General features: G+C 49.9%; 1 protein-coding gene across 1 annotated transcript in view; it reads left to right on the top strand.

Annotated features, from left to right (window-relative positions):
- The window catches only part of LOC126202970 (UDP-glycosyltransferase UGT5-like), a 51,056-nt gene that overhangs the window by 20,954 nt on the left and 14,103 nt on the right, over positions 1 to 15,999 (top strand). Inside the window, exon 3 of the mRNA XM_049937112.1 lies at positions 5,548 to 6,125. Coding sequence (XP_049793069.1) covers positions 5,548 to 6,125 — 578 coding nt within the window. The remainder of the gene's footprint in view (positions 1 to 5,547; positions 6,126 to 15,999) is intronic.

The raw sequence follows: 15,999 nt of genomic DNA, 5'->3' as shown, positions 1-15,999 counted from the left end.
CTTGCTGGCCAAAGTACGCAGACTGGCAGTAAAAACTCTTGCCGTGTGCGGCCTACCATTATCTTGCCCAAATGTAAGTCCAGGGTGGCTTGCCATCAAGGGCAACAAAACGGGGCGTAGAATATCGTTGACATACCGCTGTGCTGATGGCAGCCGAAGGATTGGTGCTATAAAAAGAAATGGCAGCCCAGACCATCGCTCTCGCTTGTCAGGAGATATTGTGGGCAACGATCAGTCTGGTATCCCACCTCTGTTCTGAGCCTCTCCAGACACGTCTTCGGCCTGTAATCTAATTGACTGGAGTAGAATTGTCTTCAGTGATCGAGTTGAGTTCCGATGACCACCGAAGAGTTGACTTCTAACGTACCTAGCCACTGGATGCCACGTGAGCAACAAATCTATCAGGGACATTCCAGTCGTCCTAATTCGGCCCATATGGTGATATGGATAATCCACACATTTTTGTAGCCAATGCTAATCCACGCTTAAGGTGGTATAAAGAGAGGTGCCACTGGGCAGTAGATGACTATAAACGAGTGATGAATCTCGTTGTACCCTGCGGCAGTCCGATGAAAGGGCTTGAGTTTGGCGAATGCCTGCATAACGTTAACTGGCATTTATGTTGGGGCAACAATGAAGTGTGTTTTGGTACAGGGATATTTTAGAGGTAACGTTGTGCTCCCATTGTTGAGCTTAAGAATACACTCGATGTTGAAGGATATGACACATTTTACAAAACTGTGTCCTGCGTACAGTAGAGGAACACTAAAGAGCTGATGAGTGGTTGTATCAGCAGAACAATACACGTTCTCAAGAGGCAATATCTGTCAGCAATGGTTTGTGCACAGTAATATTCCCGAAATGGACTGGCCTGCACAGATTGTGAACTAAACCCAATGGAACACCTTTAGAATGAGTTACAACGTCGGCTTTGCTCCAGACGCTAGTGTACAATGCTACTACGATGCTTCTCTGGTTTCGGCTCTTGAGGCAGAACGGTCTGTCATTTCTCCACATACAATGAGACAGCTCATGGAAAGTGTCCCACGCAGAGTAAAAGATATCATAAATCCGAAGGATTGGCACATCCCATATTAATGACCAGTAGGTATCCTGACTCTTGATCAACCAGTGTACATTGTCTGATGTAACTCTTTTTGCGGTTCCCGTTTCTGATCTACATCTCCGCTTCCCAACCCACCAAACACAATTTTCTAATGAATTAATATATTTTTAGAGATTATTAATTCCAGTGTGGCTGGTGCTAAAGAACGAGACGTATAATGAAACTTTCCGCTAACCCCGTCAACCCCTCCACCCAAAAACATTAATATGTGACATTATAATTTTACGTATATAAATTTTCAGATTTCTCAGCTAACTTTTGGACAACAAAGTGCAATGGAAACTTAGAGTCTCGAAAATTCCAAGAAATTCTATAAATTGAAAGCTACGATTAACAGAGGATATTTTCCTGTTCGTTGCTAGAGTACCTACGCTGGTGGACGGCCTTACAAGGAGACCGTATACGGACAACACTCAGACAGGAAACGCAGAAGTTTACAGGCTGACCGTAAGTGCTGTTAACAAGAAATCCGACACGGTTTGCGAGTCCACAGTTAGAGCATGCAAAATCCGCGGGAAGTTGTGTAAAAAAAGGCAGAAAGGAAGCGACTCTCCCCTAAGGAAAGAGACGACTGTCGGAGAACGTAGGTGGAAAAGTTCCAGATAAACAGAGTTCGCTTCATTTACACACCTGCACGGCCGTACTATGCAGACCTGTGTGCACTCAGTTGCATAACACATCTACTTCTAAAAGTTTGGCCGAATCCTTCCCAAGTACTGTATTTCTTTGAGCTGCAATTCCTGGTAATAGCTGAAAAAAATCGCAACACCAAAAACTAATTCATATATAGTAATGAAATTTCGTGAATACATTTGTCTGGATAACATATTAAAGTGATTAACGTTGCAAGATCACAGGTTAACGTAAGCGAGAGATAAGGCATTGGAAATATGAAACGCTGGAATATTAATAACCAGTGTAACAGACAGAATGTTGATTGCAAACGCGCATGCGTCGTTTTGTACAAACGTCGGATGTCAATTTGCGAGATGGAGTTCCTTGCTTGTAGCACTTGCCTGTACAGTACAGGGACAGTTCAAAAATGGTTCGAATAGCTCTGAGCACTATGGGACTTAACATCTGAGGTCATCAGTCCCCTGGACTTAGAACTACTTAAACCTAACTAACCTAAGGACAGCACACACATCCATGCCCGAGGCTGGATTCCAACCTGCGACGGTAGCAGCAGCGCGGTTCCGGACTGAAGCGCCTAGAACCGCTCGGCCACAACGGCTGGCTACAGGAACAGTTAATTTTGTATGTGGGTGACGCTGAAGTAGCGTCCGATGATGTCCCATATAATTGCGTATGCTTCCGCGGCCAGAGTCAGTCGACATAAAAGTTTTCTGGGTATGGTACCACGTCATAATGTAAAAACTACTGCTGCAGTAGTTTTTACATTATGACGCGGTACCATACCCAGAAAACCTTTGTCTATGTCCCATATGTTCTCGATTGGAGACACATCTGGTAGTCCAGCAGGCCAAGGTAACACGTAGATACTATGTACAGTTTGTTGGGTTACAACACCGGTATGTGGGCGAGCGTTATTCTGTTGGAAAGAAATCCTGGAATGCAGTCATGAATGGTAGCACAAGAGGTCGAATCATCAGATTGACGTACAATTTTGGAGTCAAGGTGCGTGTGACAACCATGATAATGATCCTGATGTCGTAAGAAGTCGGATTCCAGTCCAAAACTTCAGGTGTAGCACCAGTGTTTCTAGCACGCAAACGCCGGCCGCTGTGGCCGAGCGGTTCTAGGCGCTTCAGTCCGGGACCGCGCTGGGGTTGCGGTCGCAGGTTCGAATCCTGCCTCGGGCATGGATGTGTGTGATGTCCTTGGGTTAGTTAGGTTTAAGTAGTTCTAAATCTAGGGGACTGATGACCTCAGATGTTAAGTCCCATAGTGCTCAGAGCTATTTGAACCATTTGAATCTAGCACGCAAACAGGTTGGTTACAAGCCCTGAGCTGCCCTCCTATCAAACACACAGCCATCGGAAAACACAACAGACCTGCACCTTGCTCTCCAATGAGCTGTGGCTTGACACCACTGAAGTCGCAAACGGTGATGGTTTGGGGTCATTGGAACGCACGGTACAGAGCGTCTGGCTCGGAGCTGTCCTTGAAGTAATCTATTTGCAACAGTTCGTTGTATCACTGCGGTGCCAACTGCTACTTAAATTGCTGGGCAGATGATATATGATGCACAGTAGTACCATGTGAACGTCCGGAGCCCGGTCTTCTTGCGACCGTACATTCTCGCGGGATTAGCAGAGCGGTCTCCGGCGCTGCAGTCATGGACTGTGCGGCTGGTCCCGGCGGAGGTTCGAGTCCTCCCTCGGGCAGGGGTGTGTGTGTTTGTGCTTAGGATGATTTAGGTTAAGTAGTGCATAAGCTCGGGGACTGATGACCTTAGCAGTTAAGTCCATAAGATTTCAAACACATTTGAACATTTGAAGCAATCGTGTACTTTGGCTACATTCCTGCCAAGTTTTTCCACAGTATCCCAGAAGGAACGTCCGGCTTCTCGTAACCCTATTACACGACCTCGTTTAAACTCAGTGAGGTGATAGTGGCGTCTTTGTCGCCTTAAAGGCATTCTTGGCGAACATCAACTGATCACGTCCAGTCTCAAAGGTAACTAATTCTCACGGCCCTTACAGCGTTGTATTTAAATCAAACCTGATTCGTATCCTCATACTGATGCTACTAACGCCACTTTTACGCGAATAGCACGAAATCAGAAGAGACATCATCTTTCACATGCAGAAACACGCCTAACAACTTTCCTTTATGTGTCACAACTCCTTGCTGGTGTCGCGATTTTTTTCTGTCCGTGTATGTCCTAAAGAGATGAACTGAAAACTGACATAAACAAATTAGTACACTACTGACCATTAAAGTTTGTTACACCACGAAGATGACGTGCTACAGACGCGAAATTTAACCGACAGGAAGAAGATGCTGTGATATGCAAATGATTAGCTTTTCAGAGCATTCACACAAGGTTGGCGCCGGTGGTGACACCTACAACGTGCTGACATGAGGAAAGTTACCAACCGATTTCTCATACACAAACAGCAGTTGACCGGTGTTGCCTGGTGAAACGTTGTTGTGATGCATCGTGTAAGGAGGAAAAATGCGTACCACCACGTTTCCGACTTTCATAAAGGTCGGATTGTAGCCTATCGCGATTGCGGTTTATCGTATCGCGACATTGCTGCTCGCGTTGGTCGAGATCCAATGACTGTTAGCACAATATGGCATCGGTGGGTTCAGGAAGGTAATACGGAACCCCGTTCTGGATCCCAACGGCCTCGTGTCACTAGCAGGCGAGATGAGAGGCATCTTATCCGCATGACTGTAACGGATCGTGCAGCCACGTCTCGATCCCTGAGTCAACAGATGGGGACGTTTGCAAAACAACCATCTGCACGAACAGTCAAACGACGTTCGCAGCAGCATGAACTATCAGATCGGAGACCGTGGCTGCGGTTACCCTTGACGCTGCATCACAGACAGGAACGCCTGCGATGGTGTACTCAACGACGAACCTGTGTGCACGAATGGCAAAACGTCATTTTTTCGGATGAATCCAGGTTCTGTTTACAGCATCATGATGGTCGCATTCGTGTTTGGCGACATCGCGGTGAACGCACATTGGAAGTGTGTATTCGTCATCGCCATACTGGCGCATCACCCGGCGTGATGGTATGGAGTGGTTACACGTCTCGGTGACCTCTTGATCGCATTGACGGCACTTTGAACAGTGGACGTTACATTTCAGTTGTGTTACGATCCGTGGCTCTACCCTTCATTCGATCCCTGCAAAACCCTACATTTCAGCAGGATAAAACACGACCCCATGTTGCAGGTCCTGTACGGGCCTATCTGGATACAGAAAATGTTCGACTGCTGCCCTGCCAGCACATTCTTCAGATCTCTCACCAACTGAAAACGTCTGGTCAATGGTGGCCGAGCAAGTGGCTCGTCACAATACGCCAGTCACTACTCTTGATGAACTGTGGTATCGTGTTGAAGCTGCATGGGCAGCTGTACCTGTACACGCCATCCAAGCTCTGTTTGACTCAATGCCCAGGCGTATCAAGGCCGTTATTACGGCCAGAGGTGGTTGTTCTGGGTACTGATTTCTCAGGATCTATGCATCCAAATTGCGTGAAAATGTAATCACATGTCAGTTCTAGTATAATATATTTGTTCAATGAATACCCGTTTATCATCTGCATTTCTTCTTGGTGTAGCAATTTTAATGGCCAGTAGTGTTTATATAATACAGTAAAATATTTTATATTTCTGTTGCGAGACAACAACAAACTGTCACACCCCCCACCCTCCACCACAGATACGAATCCTAGACGTGCACTTGCTCCCTCCTCACTAAAGCCCTTCCCTCGTAGGCACGTACATAGATGTTTTCTCCTTCGGGGCGGACAAGATCGGTATAATGAGGCGCTTGATGCGGTACGGCGAGCGTTCGTGTCCGAGGCTGATGGAAGAGCCCGAGGTGCAGCGACTGCTGGCGTCGCCGGACGAGAGCTTCGACCTGCTCATCGCGGAGCTGTTCTTCAACGACTGCCTGCTGGTGCTGGCCCACAAGTTCCGTGTGCCCATAGTGGGGACCTGCCCCTTCGAGGGCGCGCCCTGGATGGACGACATGGTGGGCAACCCGCGGCCGCCCGCCTACGTGACCGACGCCTTCCTGGACCGCGGCCGGCTCGACTCGCTGCTGGACCGCGCGCTCAACGCGGCCTACGGCGCCCTGGTGAGGGCGTACCGCCGCCACGTCTACCTGCCCGCCGTCGACGCCGTCGTGCAGAAGTACGTGCCCGGCGCTCCGCCTCTGGCCCATCTGGAGCGCACCACGTCCCTGGTTATGCTCAACTGGCATCTCAGCTTCAACCGCCCGCGGCCGATGCTTCCCAGCGTTGTTGGGTACGGAGGAATGCACATAAAGGCTCCTAAGGCTCTCCCACAGGTAATGGACTGAAAGTTTCTTTTGATAGTGTACCCTACGTTCATCACACACTGATGAACCAAAACGCAATGATGCCACGAGAATGAATTACCATTGGCGGCACTGAAGGCAGTCCGCATCTCGTGGTCGTGCGGTAGCGTTCTCGCTTCCCACGCACCCCCTGCGGGTCCGGGGTAAGAATAGGCCCGAGGTATTCCTGCCTGTCGTAAGAGGCGACTAAAAGGAGTTTCAACCGTTTCGGCCTTCCATGTGATGGTCCCCCTTGGGGTTTGACCTCCATTTTTCAAAATTCTACAGAAGTACGAGCCTTTTGGGGAAGGACACCTTACGTGGTGTACCACTGGTCCTAAGTGCACTAAGACCTTGGCACTCAGCATTGCACCGGCGTTGTAACCATACCAACTATTCCTCAAATTGGGCCTAAACGCCTGATGGGTTGTCCAAGTTACGCCCATAGTGCATCTCCATCTGCACCAGCGATCATGATGGACTTTCCATGGCACCAGAAATCCAGCACGGTAGCCAGCCCGTTGTGGTGGGGTCGTCATGTATCCTCTAGGTTGTAGCCCCCTGACAACACAGGGATCGTACTGCCGATACCTAAGCTGCACCCTCCCCACGTCTGCCAAGGAATAGATGCCCATCTCCTTGGGGCATCAGGACTCCCGGCAATGGTCATCCTGCCAGGTGGCCCTTGCTGCAGCTGGGTGGCGCCTGTGGGGAGAGCCCCTGGTCGGAGTGGGTGGTATCGGGGCGGACGTTTCGCAGATGAAACGTCAACACGTATCAGGTCGCTCTGCGGCCGAGTCTTTCAAAAGAAAAGGTACCGTTTCTAGTTCTGGTTCTCCTGCCCTTTCCCCCTTGGCCACTCCATGGGAGGAGGGACAGGCCCGCCGGCTTGGGGCGAAGTACTTCCCCCGCTATTTGGTCTGTTCTCGAACCGATGGGGGGACATTCGCCACCTCCAAGCCCATGTTCTTTGTTCAGCACATTGAGGACATCTTCGGGGAAATCGAGGCTCTCAGCAAGATGCGTTCAGGATCCGTTCTTATCAAGACCACCTCCGCCACACAGTCGGCGGCGCTCCAGGCGTGCGACCGCCTAGGGGACATCCCAGTATCCATTGTCCCACATCTGGCACTAAATAGAACGCAGGGGGTTACTTTTCATCGTGACCTCCTGCTGCAATCTGATGAGGAGCTCAGGGCCAACCTGGAGCGCCGAGGCGTGCATTTCGTCCGGCGAGTCCAGCGCGGCCCCAAAGACCGTCGCATCGACACCGGGGCCTTTATCCTCGCCTTCGAGGGGGACGTTCTCCCGGAGAAGGTAAAGGTGATGTGCTACCGGTGTGACGTGTAACCATACGTCCCGCCTCCTATGCGCTGTTTTAGGTGTTTGCACTTTGGGCACATGTCGTCACGGTGTGAGGCTGAGCACCTTTGTGGCGATTGTGGACGTCCTCTTCGTGAGGAACATACATGCACCCCACCACCTCGGTGCATTAATTGTCCTGGCGTCCACTCGCCTAGATCCTCAGACTGCCCCGCATATCAGAAGGAGAAGAAGATACAAGAAATCAAAACTTTGGATCGGCTCTCTTATTCTGAGCCCAGGAAGAAGTATGACCGCCTCCATCCCGTGCCATTGACCACTTCGTTTGCCTCAGTTGTGTCCACTCCTTCCGCGGTATCCTCACCCCTATCCTGTCCCCCCTCCGCCTCCTCCGCCCATCAGGGGGCCCTGCCTCTGCCTCCCAAATCCCTCCCTTCCCAATCCTCCTCCCCCATGGCCCCCACCCCCTCTGCCCCAGGGGCCACCCTTCCTCCTCCTCCTGCCCCCACGCCACCTGAGAAGCGTTCCTCTTCTCAGGCGTCCATCGGGGAAACGTTCCGGACCCCAGCTTCCGAGGTCCGGCGTTCCAAAACGGACCCCGTGCGTGAGGACCTTCTTCGGGTCCAGCCCACCATCCCTGTGCCTCCTCGGCCTTCCAAGAAGGCCTCCAAGAAGAAGTCTCTATCCCCCTCTCCACCCCGGCGCGTTTCGTCTGACGCTCCATCCGTGAGTCGCTGCTCCCGGCCGTCCTCAGTTTCGCCGGGACGCTCTGCTGCCAGGCGCTCAGCTGGCCTTTCGTCGGCAAACGATGCTGCCCCTCCTACACAACCAGGGACAGCGGCCGCAGCTGGCGACGAGTCGATGGAACCGGATCCGCCTCCCGTCGGTTGTAGCGTTGTTCCCTCGCAACCTGGCCCTCCGCGGCCATCGAGGTGACCAGCTCTTCCCCCGTCTCGTTCCCCCAACTTTTTGACTAGCGATGGCGTTGTTTCATTGGAACATAAGAGGTATTCGATCTAATCAGGAGGAATTACAACTGCTCCTCCGCCTGCACTGTCCGCTCGTCCTTGGTCTCTAGGAAACCAAGTTGCGCCCGACTGACCGTATTGCCTTTACCCACTATACCTCGGAGCGGTATGACCTCACCCCTGTGGACGGTGTCCCAGCTCATGGTGGGGTCATGTTGCTCGTTCGGGACGATGTCTATTACCATCCCATCCCATTGACCACCCCACTCCAAGCAATAGCTGTCCGCATTACTCTTTCTGCTTTTACTTTTTCAGTTTGTACCATCTACATTCCACCGTCATCTGCTGTTAGTCGGGCTGACATGATGCACCTGATCGTTCAGCTTCCCCCGCCGTTTTTATTGTTTGGTGACTTCAATGCCCATCATCCCCTTTGGGGCTCTCCTGCATCCTGTCAAAGAGGCTCACTCTTGGCGGATGTCTTCAACCATCTCAATCTTGTCTGCCTCAATACTGGCGCCCCGACTTTCCTCTCGGACTCTACTCATACCTACTCCCACTTGGACCTCTCGATCTGTTCTACCACTCTTGCCCGGCGGTTCGAGTGGTATGTCCTTTCTGACACCTATTCGAGCGACCACTTCCCCTGTGTCGTTCGTCTCCTGCACCACACCCCATCCCCACGTCCTTCGAGCTGGAACATACTGAAAGCTGACTGGGGACTTTACTCCTCCCTGGCGACCTTTCCGGACCACGATTTTCCCAGTTGTGACAGTCAGGTCGAATACCTCACGGCTGTTATCATCAATGCTGCCGAACGTTCCATTCCTCGTACTACTTCTTCTTCACGTCGCGTTTCCGTCCCCTGGTGGAACGAGGCTTGTAGGGACGCTATCCGTGCTCGACGACGTGCTTTACGCACCTTTCGCCGCCATCCTACGTTGGCGAATTGTATTGAATACAAACGACTCCGAGCGCAATGCCGTAGAGTCATCAAAGACAGCAAAAAAGCTTGTTGGGCCTCTTTCACCAGCTCCTTTAACAGTTTTACTCCCTCTTCCGTCGTTTGGGGTAGCCTGCGCCGGCTGTCGGGCATTAAGGCCCACTCCTCGGTACCCGGCCTGACCTCAGGTAATGAGGTCCTTGTTGATCCTGTGGCTGTCTCCAACGCCTTTGACCGCTTTTTCGCGGAGGTTTCAAGCTCCGCCCATTACCATCCTGCCTTCCTTCCCAGGAAAGAGGCAGAAGAGGCTCGGCGACCTTCCTTCCACTCGCTGAATCTGGAAACTTATAATGCCCCCTTTACTATGCGGGAACTCGAACGTGCGCTTGCACTGTCCCGGTCCTCTGCTCCGGGGCCAGATGACATTCACGTTCAGATGCTGGCACACCTTTCTCCGGCGGGCAAAAGCTTCCTTCTTCGTACCTACAATCGCGTCTGGACCGAAGGTCAAGTCCCCATGCGTTGGCGTGACGCCGTTGTTGTTCCTATACCCAAACCCGGGAAGGATAGACACCTTACTTCTAGTTACAGCCCCATTTCTCTTACAAGCTGTGTCTGTAAGGTGATGGAGCGCATGGTTAATGCTCGGTTAGTCTGGATTCTTGAATCTCGACGGCTACTTACTAATGTCCAATGCGGCTTTCGTCGCCGCCGCTCCGCTGTTGACCACCTTGTGACCTTGTCGACATTCATCATGAACAACTTTTTGTGAAGGCGCCAAACGGTAGCCGTGTTCTTCGACTTGGAGAAGGCTTATGATACCTGTTGGAGAGGAGGTATCCTCCGCACTATGCACAGGTGGGGCCTACGCGGTCGCCTGCCCCTTTTTATTGATTCCTTTTTAACGGATCGAAAGTTTAGGGTACGTGTGGGTTCCGTATTGTCCGACGTCTTCCTCCAGGAGAACGGAGTGCCTCAGGGATCCGTCTTGAGCGTAGCCCTTTTTGCCATCGCGATCAATCCAATTATGGATTGCATTCCACCTAATGTCTCAGGCTCTCTCTTCGTCGATGACTTCGCGATCTACTGCAGTGCCCAGAGAACATGCCTCCTGGAGCGCTGCCTTCAGCGTTGTCTAGACAGCCTCTACTCATGGAGCGTGGCAAATGGCTTCCGGTTCTCTGAAGAGAAGACGGTTTGTATCAACTTTTGGCGATATAAAGCGTTCCTTCCGCCATCCTTACATCTCGGTCCCGTTGTTCTCCCATTCGTGGACACAACTAAGTTTCTAGGGCTCACGTTGGACAGGAAACTGTGTTGGTCTCCACATGTCTCTTATTTGGCGGCCCGTTGTACACGTTCCCTTAATGTCCTCAGAGTTCTTAGCGGTTCATCTTGGGGAGTGTATCGCACTGTCCTGCTTCGCTTGTATCGGTCCATAGTCCGATCGAAGCTGGATTATGGGAGCTTCGTCTACTCGTCCGCTCGGCCATCCCTCTTACGCCGGCTCAACTCCATCCACCATCGGGGGATACGTCTTGCGACCGGAGCCTTCTACACTAGTCCTGTCGAGAGTCTTTATGCTGAAGCTGCCGAGTTACCATTGACCTACCGGCGCGACGTACTGCTGTGTCGGTATGCCTGCCGGCTGTTGTCTATGCCCGACCACCCCTCTTACAAGTCCTTCTTCGCCGATTCTCTCGACCGTCAGTACGGGTTGTATGTGTCTGCCCTGCTGCCCCCCAGAGTCCGCTTCCGTCGCCTGCTTCGACAATTGGATTTTGCCCTCCCTACCACCTTCAGAGAGGGTGAGAGCCCGACACCACCTTGGCTCCAGGCTCCGGTTCATATTTATCTCGACCTCAGCTCACTCCCGAAGGAGGGTACTCCGGCTGCAGTGTATTGCTCACGGTTTGTCGAACTTCGTGCTCGACTTGCCGGTCACACCTTTATTTACACCGATGGCTCCAAAACTGACGGTGGTGTCGGCTGTGCCTTTGTCGTCGGGGCCGCCACCTTTAAATACCGGCTCCTCGACCAATGTTCCAGCTTTACGGCCGAGCTTTTTGCTCTCCATCAGGCCGTTCAGTATGCCCGCCACCACCGCCATTCATCGTATGTACTCTGCTCTGACGCACTCAGTGCTCGTCAGAGCCTTGGAGCTCCCTATCCGGTCCATCCCTTGATTCAACGGATACAGCAGTCCCTCCATTCTTTCGCTGATAATGGTGGTTCTGTCAGCTTTCTGTGGGTTCCCGGACATGTAGGAGTGCCTGGGAATGAGGCTGCGGATGCTGCAGCCAAGGCTGCAGTCCTCCTGCCTCGGCCAGCCTCCCATTGTGTCCCGTCATCTGACGTTCGTGGGGATGTATGTAAGAGGCTTGTGTCGTTGTGGTGGGATGCTTGGTCATCCCTCCAAGGAAACAAGCTCCGGGCAGTAAAACCGCTCCCAACTGCTTGGACAACATCCTCCCGACCATCTCGGCGCGAGGAGGTCCTTCTGACCAGGTTGCGGATTGGGCATTGCCGGTTTAGCCACCGCTACCTGCTCTCCGGTGACCCAGCCCCGCAGTGCCCTTGTGGTCAGGCATTAACAGTGCTCCATGTTTTATTGTCGTGTCCCCGTTTTAGTCAATTTCATGTTGTCCTGTCCCTGCCATCTACTTTACCGGATGTTTTAGCTGATGACGCTCGAGCAGCTGCTCGTATTCTGCGTTTTATAACTTTAACTGGCTTGTCCAAAGACATTTAACCTTTTTACGTATTTTATCTGCATCTTTGTCAGGTCCTTCTGGTGTCCCCCCCCCCCCCCCCATCCCCTTGAGTTTTACCGGATTCCATGTGCTCTCACAACAGTGACTGGGCGCTAATGACCTCAGCAGTTGAGCGCCCTTAAACCAAACAAAAAAAAAAAATCGCTTCCCACGCCCGGGTTCCCGGGTTCGATTCCCGGCGGGGTCAGGGATTTTCTCTGCCTCGTGATGGCTGGGTGTTGTGTGCTGTCCTTAGGTTAGTTAGGTTTAAGTAGTTCTAAGTTCTAGGGGACTGATGACCATAGATGTTAAGTCCCATAGTGCTCAGAGCCATTTGAACCATTTTTTGTTGGAGCCACTGTTTGGCAGCGTGCACAAGGGAGTCATCATCTTCAAACCTTGTTCCACGAAGAGAGTCTTTCAGTTTCCCAAAGAGATGATAGTCACATGGGGCCAGGTCAGAACTGTAAGGCGGGTGTTTCAGTGTTGTCCATCAGAGTTTTGTGATCGCTTCCATGGTTTTTTGGCTGACATGTGACCGTGCATAGTCGTGCAACAGCAAAACATCCTGCTTTTGCCGATGTGGTCAAATACGACTCAGTCGAACTTGAAGTTTCTTCAGTGTTATCACATTTGCATCAGAATTTATGGTGGTTCCACTTGGCATGATCTCCACAAGCACGAGTCCTTCAGAATCGAGAAACACCGTAGACATAACTTTTCCAGCAGAAGATGTGGTTTTGAAATTTTTTTTCCTTGGGTGAATTTGCATGATGCCACTCCATTCATTGCCTCTTTGTCTCTGGTGAAAAATGATGGAGCCATGTTACATTACCTGTCACAATTCTTCCAAGAAATTCATCTCCACCATTCTCGTGCTGTTCCAAAAGTTCGCTGCATACAGTTTTTCTTGTTTCTTTGTGAGCCACTGTCAACATCCTGGGAACCCAACTGGCACAAACTTTTTTTAACGCCAACACTTTCAGTATTCTACAAACACTTCCTTCCCGCATCCCAACATAGCGTGACAATTCGTTCACTGTGATGCGGCTGTCACCAGTTACCAATTTGTTAACTCTCTGCACATAGACTGGAGTGTGTGCAGTACGAGGCCTGCCGCTGCGAGGACAATCCTCAATATTGCCGTGTCCGCTTTCATCACGTAACCGGCTTGTCCACCGACGAACTGCACTGCGATCGACAGCAGCATCTCCATACACCTTTTTCAACCTCTTGTGGATGTTTCCCACTGTCTCGTTTTCACAGCACAGGAATTCTATGAGAGCACGTTGTTTCTGACGAACGTCAAGTGTAGCAGCCATCTTGAAGACATGCTGTGACGGCGCGACTCACTGGAACCGGTAGAACTAAGTTTGAAAACAAGCGGGAAGGATATATCTACACACCGTAAAACTTTCACACATGCTCAATGAAAACTGTATGTTTACAAAAATAGTGTGCATTTCTTTTGGAGTGACCCTCATATTGTAAATAGGGGCTCTAAAATGCATACCTTAAGAGTATGAACAATTCATCTTCGGTGCTATGAAAGAAATCTCTTTTAAAGTGAGCTTATCGCTTTCCATATTGGAAAGGATGTAGTATGGACAACAACAAGAAAGAAATTGTCTAGTATACATAGGTTTTAGAACGCACCCGTAAGAGCTTTGAGCACTTGTTCACAGTTTCACAGCAGCGAAGATGAACAAGTGCTCATAAGTCTTATGGCATGCATTTTTGAGCCCATGTTTACTAGACTATTTTTTACTTTGATCGTATCTGTCATATCTCTGAATATTGACCATCCCTGTTGGAAGACCCTGTATAAGCATGTGGCGGTTCCATTTCTTAAAAATGAATAATTTAATTAAATATTATTTAGTCCTGAGAGCTAAAGACGTAAAGTGTGTGCGCTTTCTGAAGTGCCCTGATTTGAAGGAACTATTCCTTACAATAGAACAAGTAATGACCCAGCTAATTGCTTTATAAACGCAATCTGACTGTAACATCACCAGTAAAAGTTAACTGAGCAGAACTCACCTATGTAAATCGTGCAGATTGAAAACAGTAGGCATAGCATCGACAAATTACACACAAGTGAACCTGCAAACCGTCTCTAATATTTCAGTAATAATGAATGTGCGTTGGCATTCCGACTAGTCAGTTGCGGTGGAGATGGTAACCTCGTTTCTGTGGTTATAGCAGTCAAACATGAAACACTGGCCATGAGCACTTCTGAAGAACCATGTACCGCGTCCCCCCTAGTAGCAACAGCGTAACGGCCTACTTTATTTGCTATAAAATGCACGCAGTAAAACGGGAATACGTAATGTTTGGAATAGAGGATGCTACCTTTTATATTAAATGTTACACGAAAATTAGCAAATGCGTCAGTTATCAGAGATAAGGTTGCGTTTCAGCAAGCGTGAAAATGTAATGATAGGAGGGTAGAAGTTACGACAATGCACTTAAGTATCAAGTCACTGGCCGGCCGACGTGGCCGAGCGGCTCTAGGCGCTTCAGTCTGGAACCGCGCGACCGCTACGGTCGCAGGTTCGAATCCTGCCTAGGGCATGGATGTGTGTGATGTGCTTAGGTTAGTTGGGTTTAAGTAGTTGTAAGTTCTAGGGGCCTGATGACCTCAGATGTTCCGTCCCATAGTGCTCAGAGCCATCAAGTCACTGACCAGGATCTTTAATCGAGAGAAAATATTTGTTTTTCACGTTATATAATTAATTAAAAATTCAGTTGAACAGAGTAACACATGTCCCTCATACATTCAAAGACATTTGCAAGTGGGCAAGATTAGTGAACATCATATGAGCCTAACTCTATACACGGTTTATAACTTCAATAATCTCATCTGAATGAAAGTGTGAATGAGTTGATTGAACTACTCTTCAGGTTACTAAACGATTGAATTTGTATTTTGTCTACTGATCTCGTAAGACAAACACTTAGCAACGACTGGCGGAGCAAAAGTTCATTCGGCGCGTTCATTCCAACTTCGCTCCGTAAATCAGCAAAAATTCTCCCACGAGATGCAAATGTCCACGAATGCTTAACAAACTCACTTTGATGATAAGCAATACCACTGGATAACTCCAATAAATGAGACACGTTATCAAACACGGAAAACAGCGACCGGCTCCATTCAATTCGGCAACGTCTCACCTAAACAGCGACCAGCATACGACAGACTATATCGAAACTCCACCAAGAGTCCCTCGCTTGACGGGAAGCGCAGCGATTGGCTCGCTGAACCGAAAATCAAACACGTCTTCCCTTAAGGTTCATACAGAAACTTACCAAACTGTTTGCTGTCGATTCTTTGTACAGATTACCATCTTTGCATTACTTCAACAATGACTGGTTCGCCAGAAACGTAATGTTGAAACTCTTCCTAATGTTCAGCAAAACGGTAATTTGGAAGAAAGCTCGCGAGCCATATACCATGTGCAGAAGTATGAAACCAAAATTTCGTTTCAATAATTTCACGTCTGTTGTTTGAAACTGATAAACAATATTTTATTCAAAATAACCTTCATTGCCATTAACACATTTCTCCAACCTCTCCGACAGTCCTCCTGCTTACCTGGGTGGCAACCTGCTTGCCTCCCATGCACTGTGCCCGGGTTCGATTCCCGGCCGGGTTGAAGATTTTCTCCGCTCGGGGACTGGGTGTTGTGTTGCCCTCATCATCATTTCACCCTCACCAGGGCTGCAAGTCGCCAAATGTGGCGCCGCCGTAAATAAGACTTGCACTTGGCGGCCCAGCCCGACTGGGATATCCCGGCCAACAATGCCATACGATCGTTTCATTTCACCTCTCCGACAGGCTGTGAATGCCATGCCAACATAACAGTTCTTCTTTTGAA

This window comes from Schistocerca nitens, chromosome 9 (genome assembly GCF_023898315.1).
Source record: "Schistocerca nitens isolate TAMUIC-IGC-003100 chromosome 9, iqSchNite1.1, whole genome shotgun sequence".
NCBI classification, from domain to species: domain Eukaryota; kingdom Metazoa; phylum Arthropoda; class Insecta; order Orthoptera; family Acrididae; genus Schistocerca; species Schistocerca nitens.
Note: the sequence above shows the minus strand (reverse complement) of the source record. Positions and strands in the feature narration are given on the sequence as shown.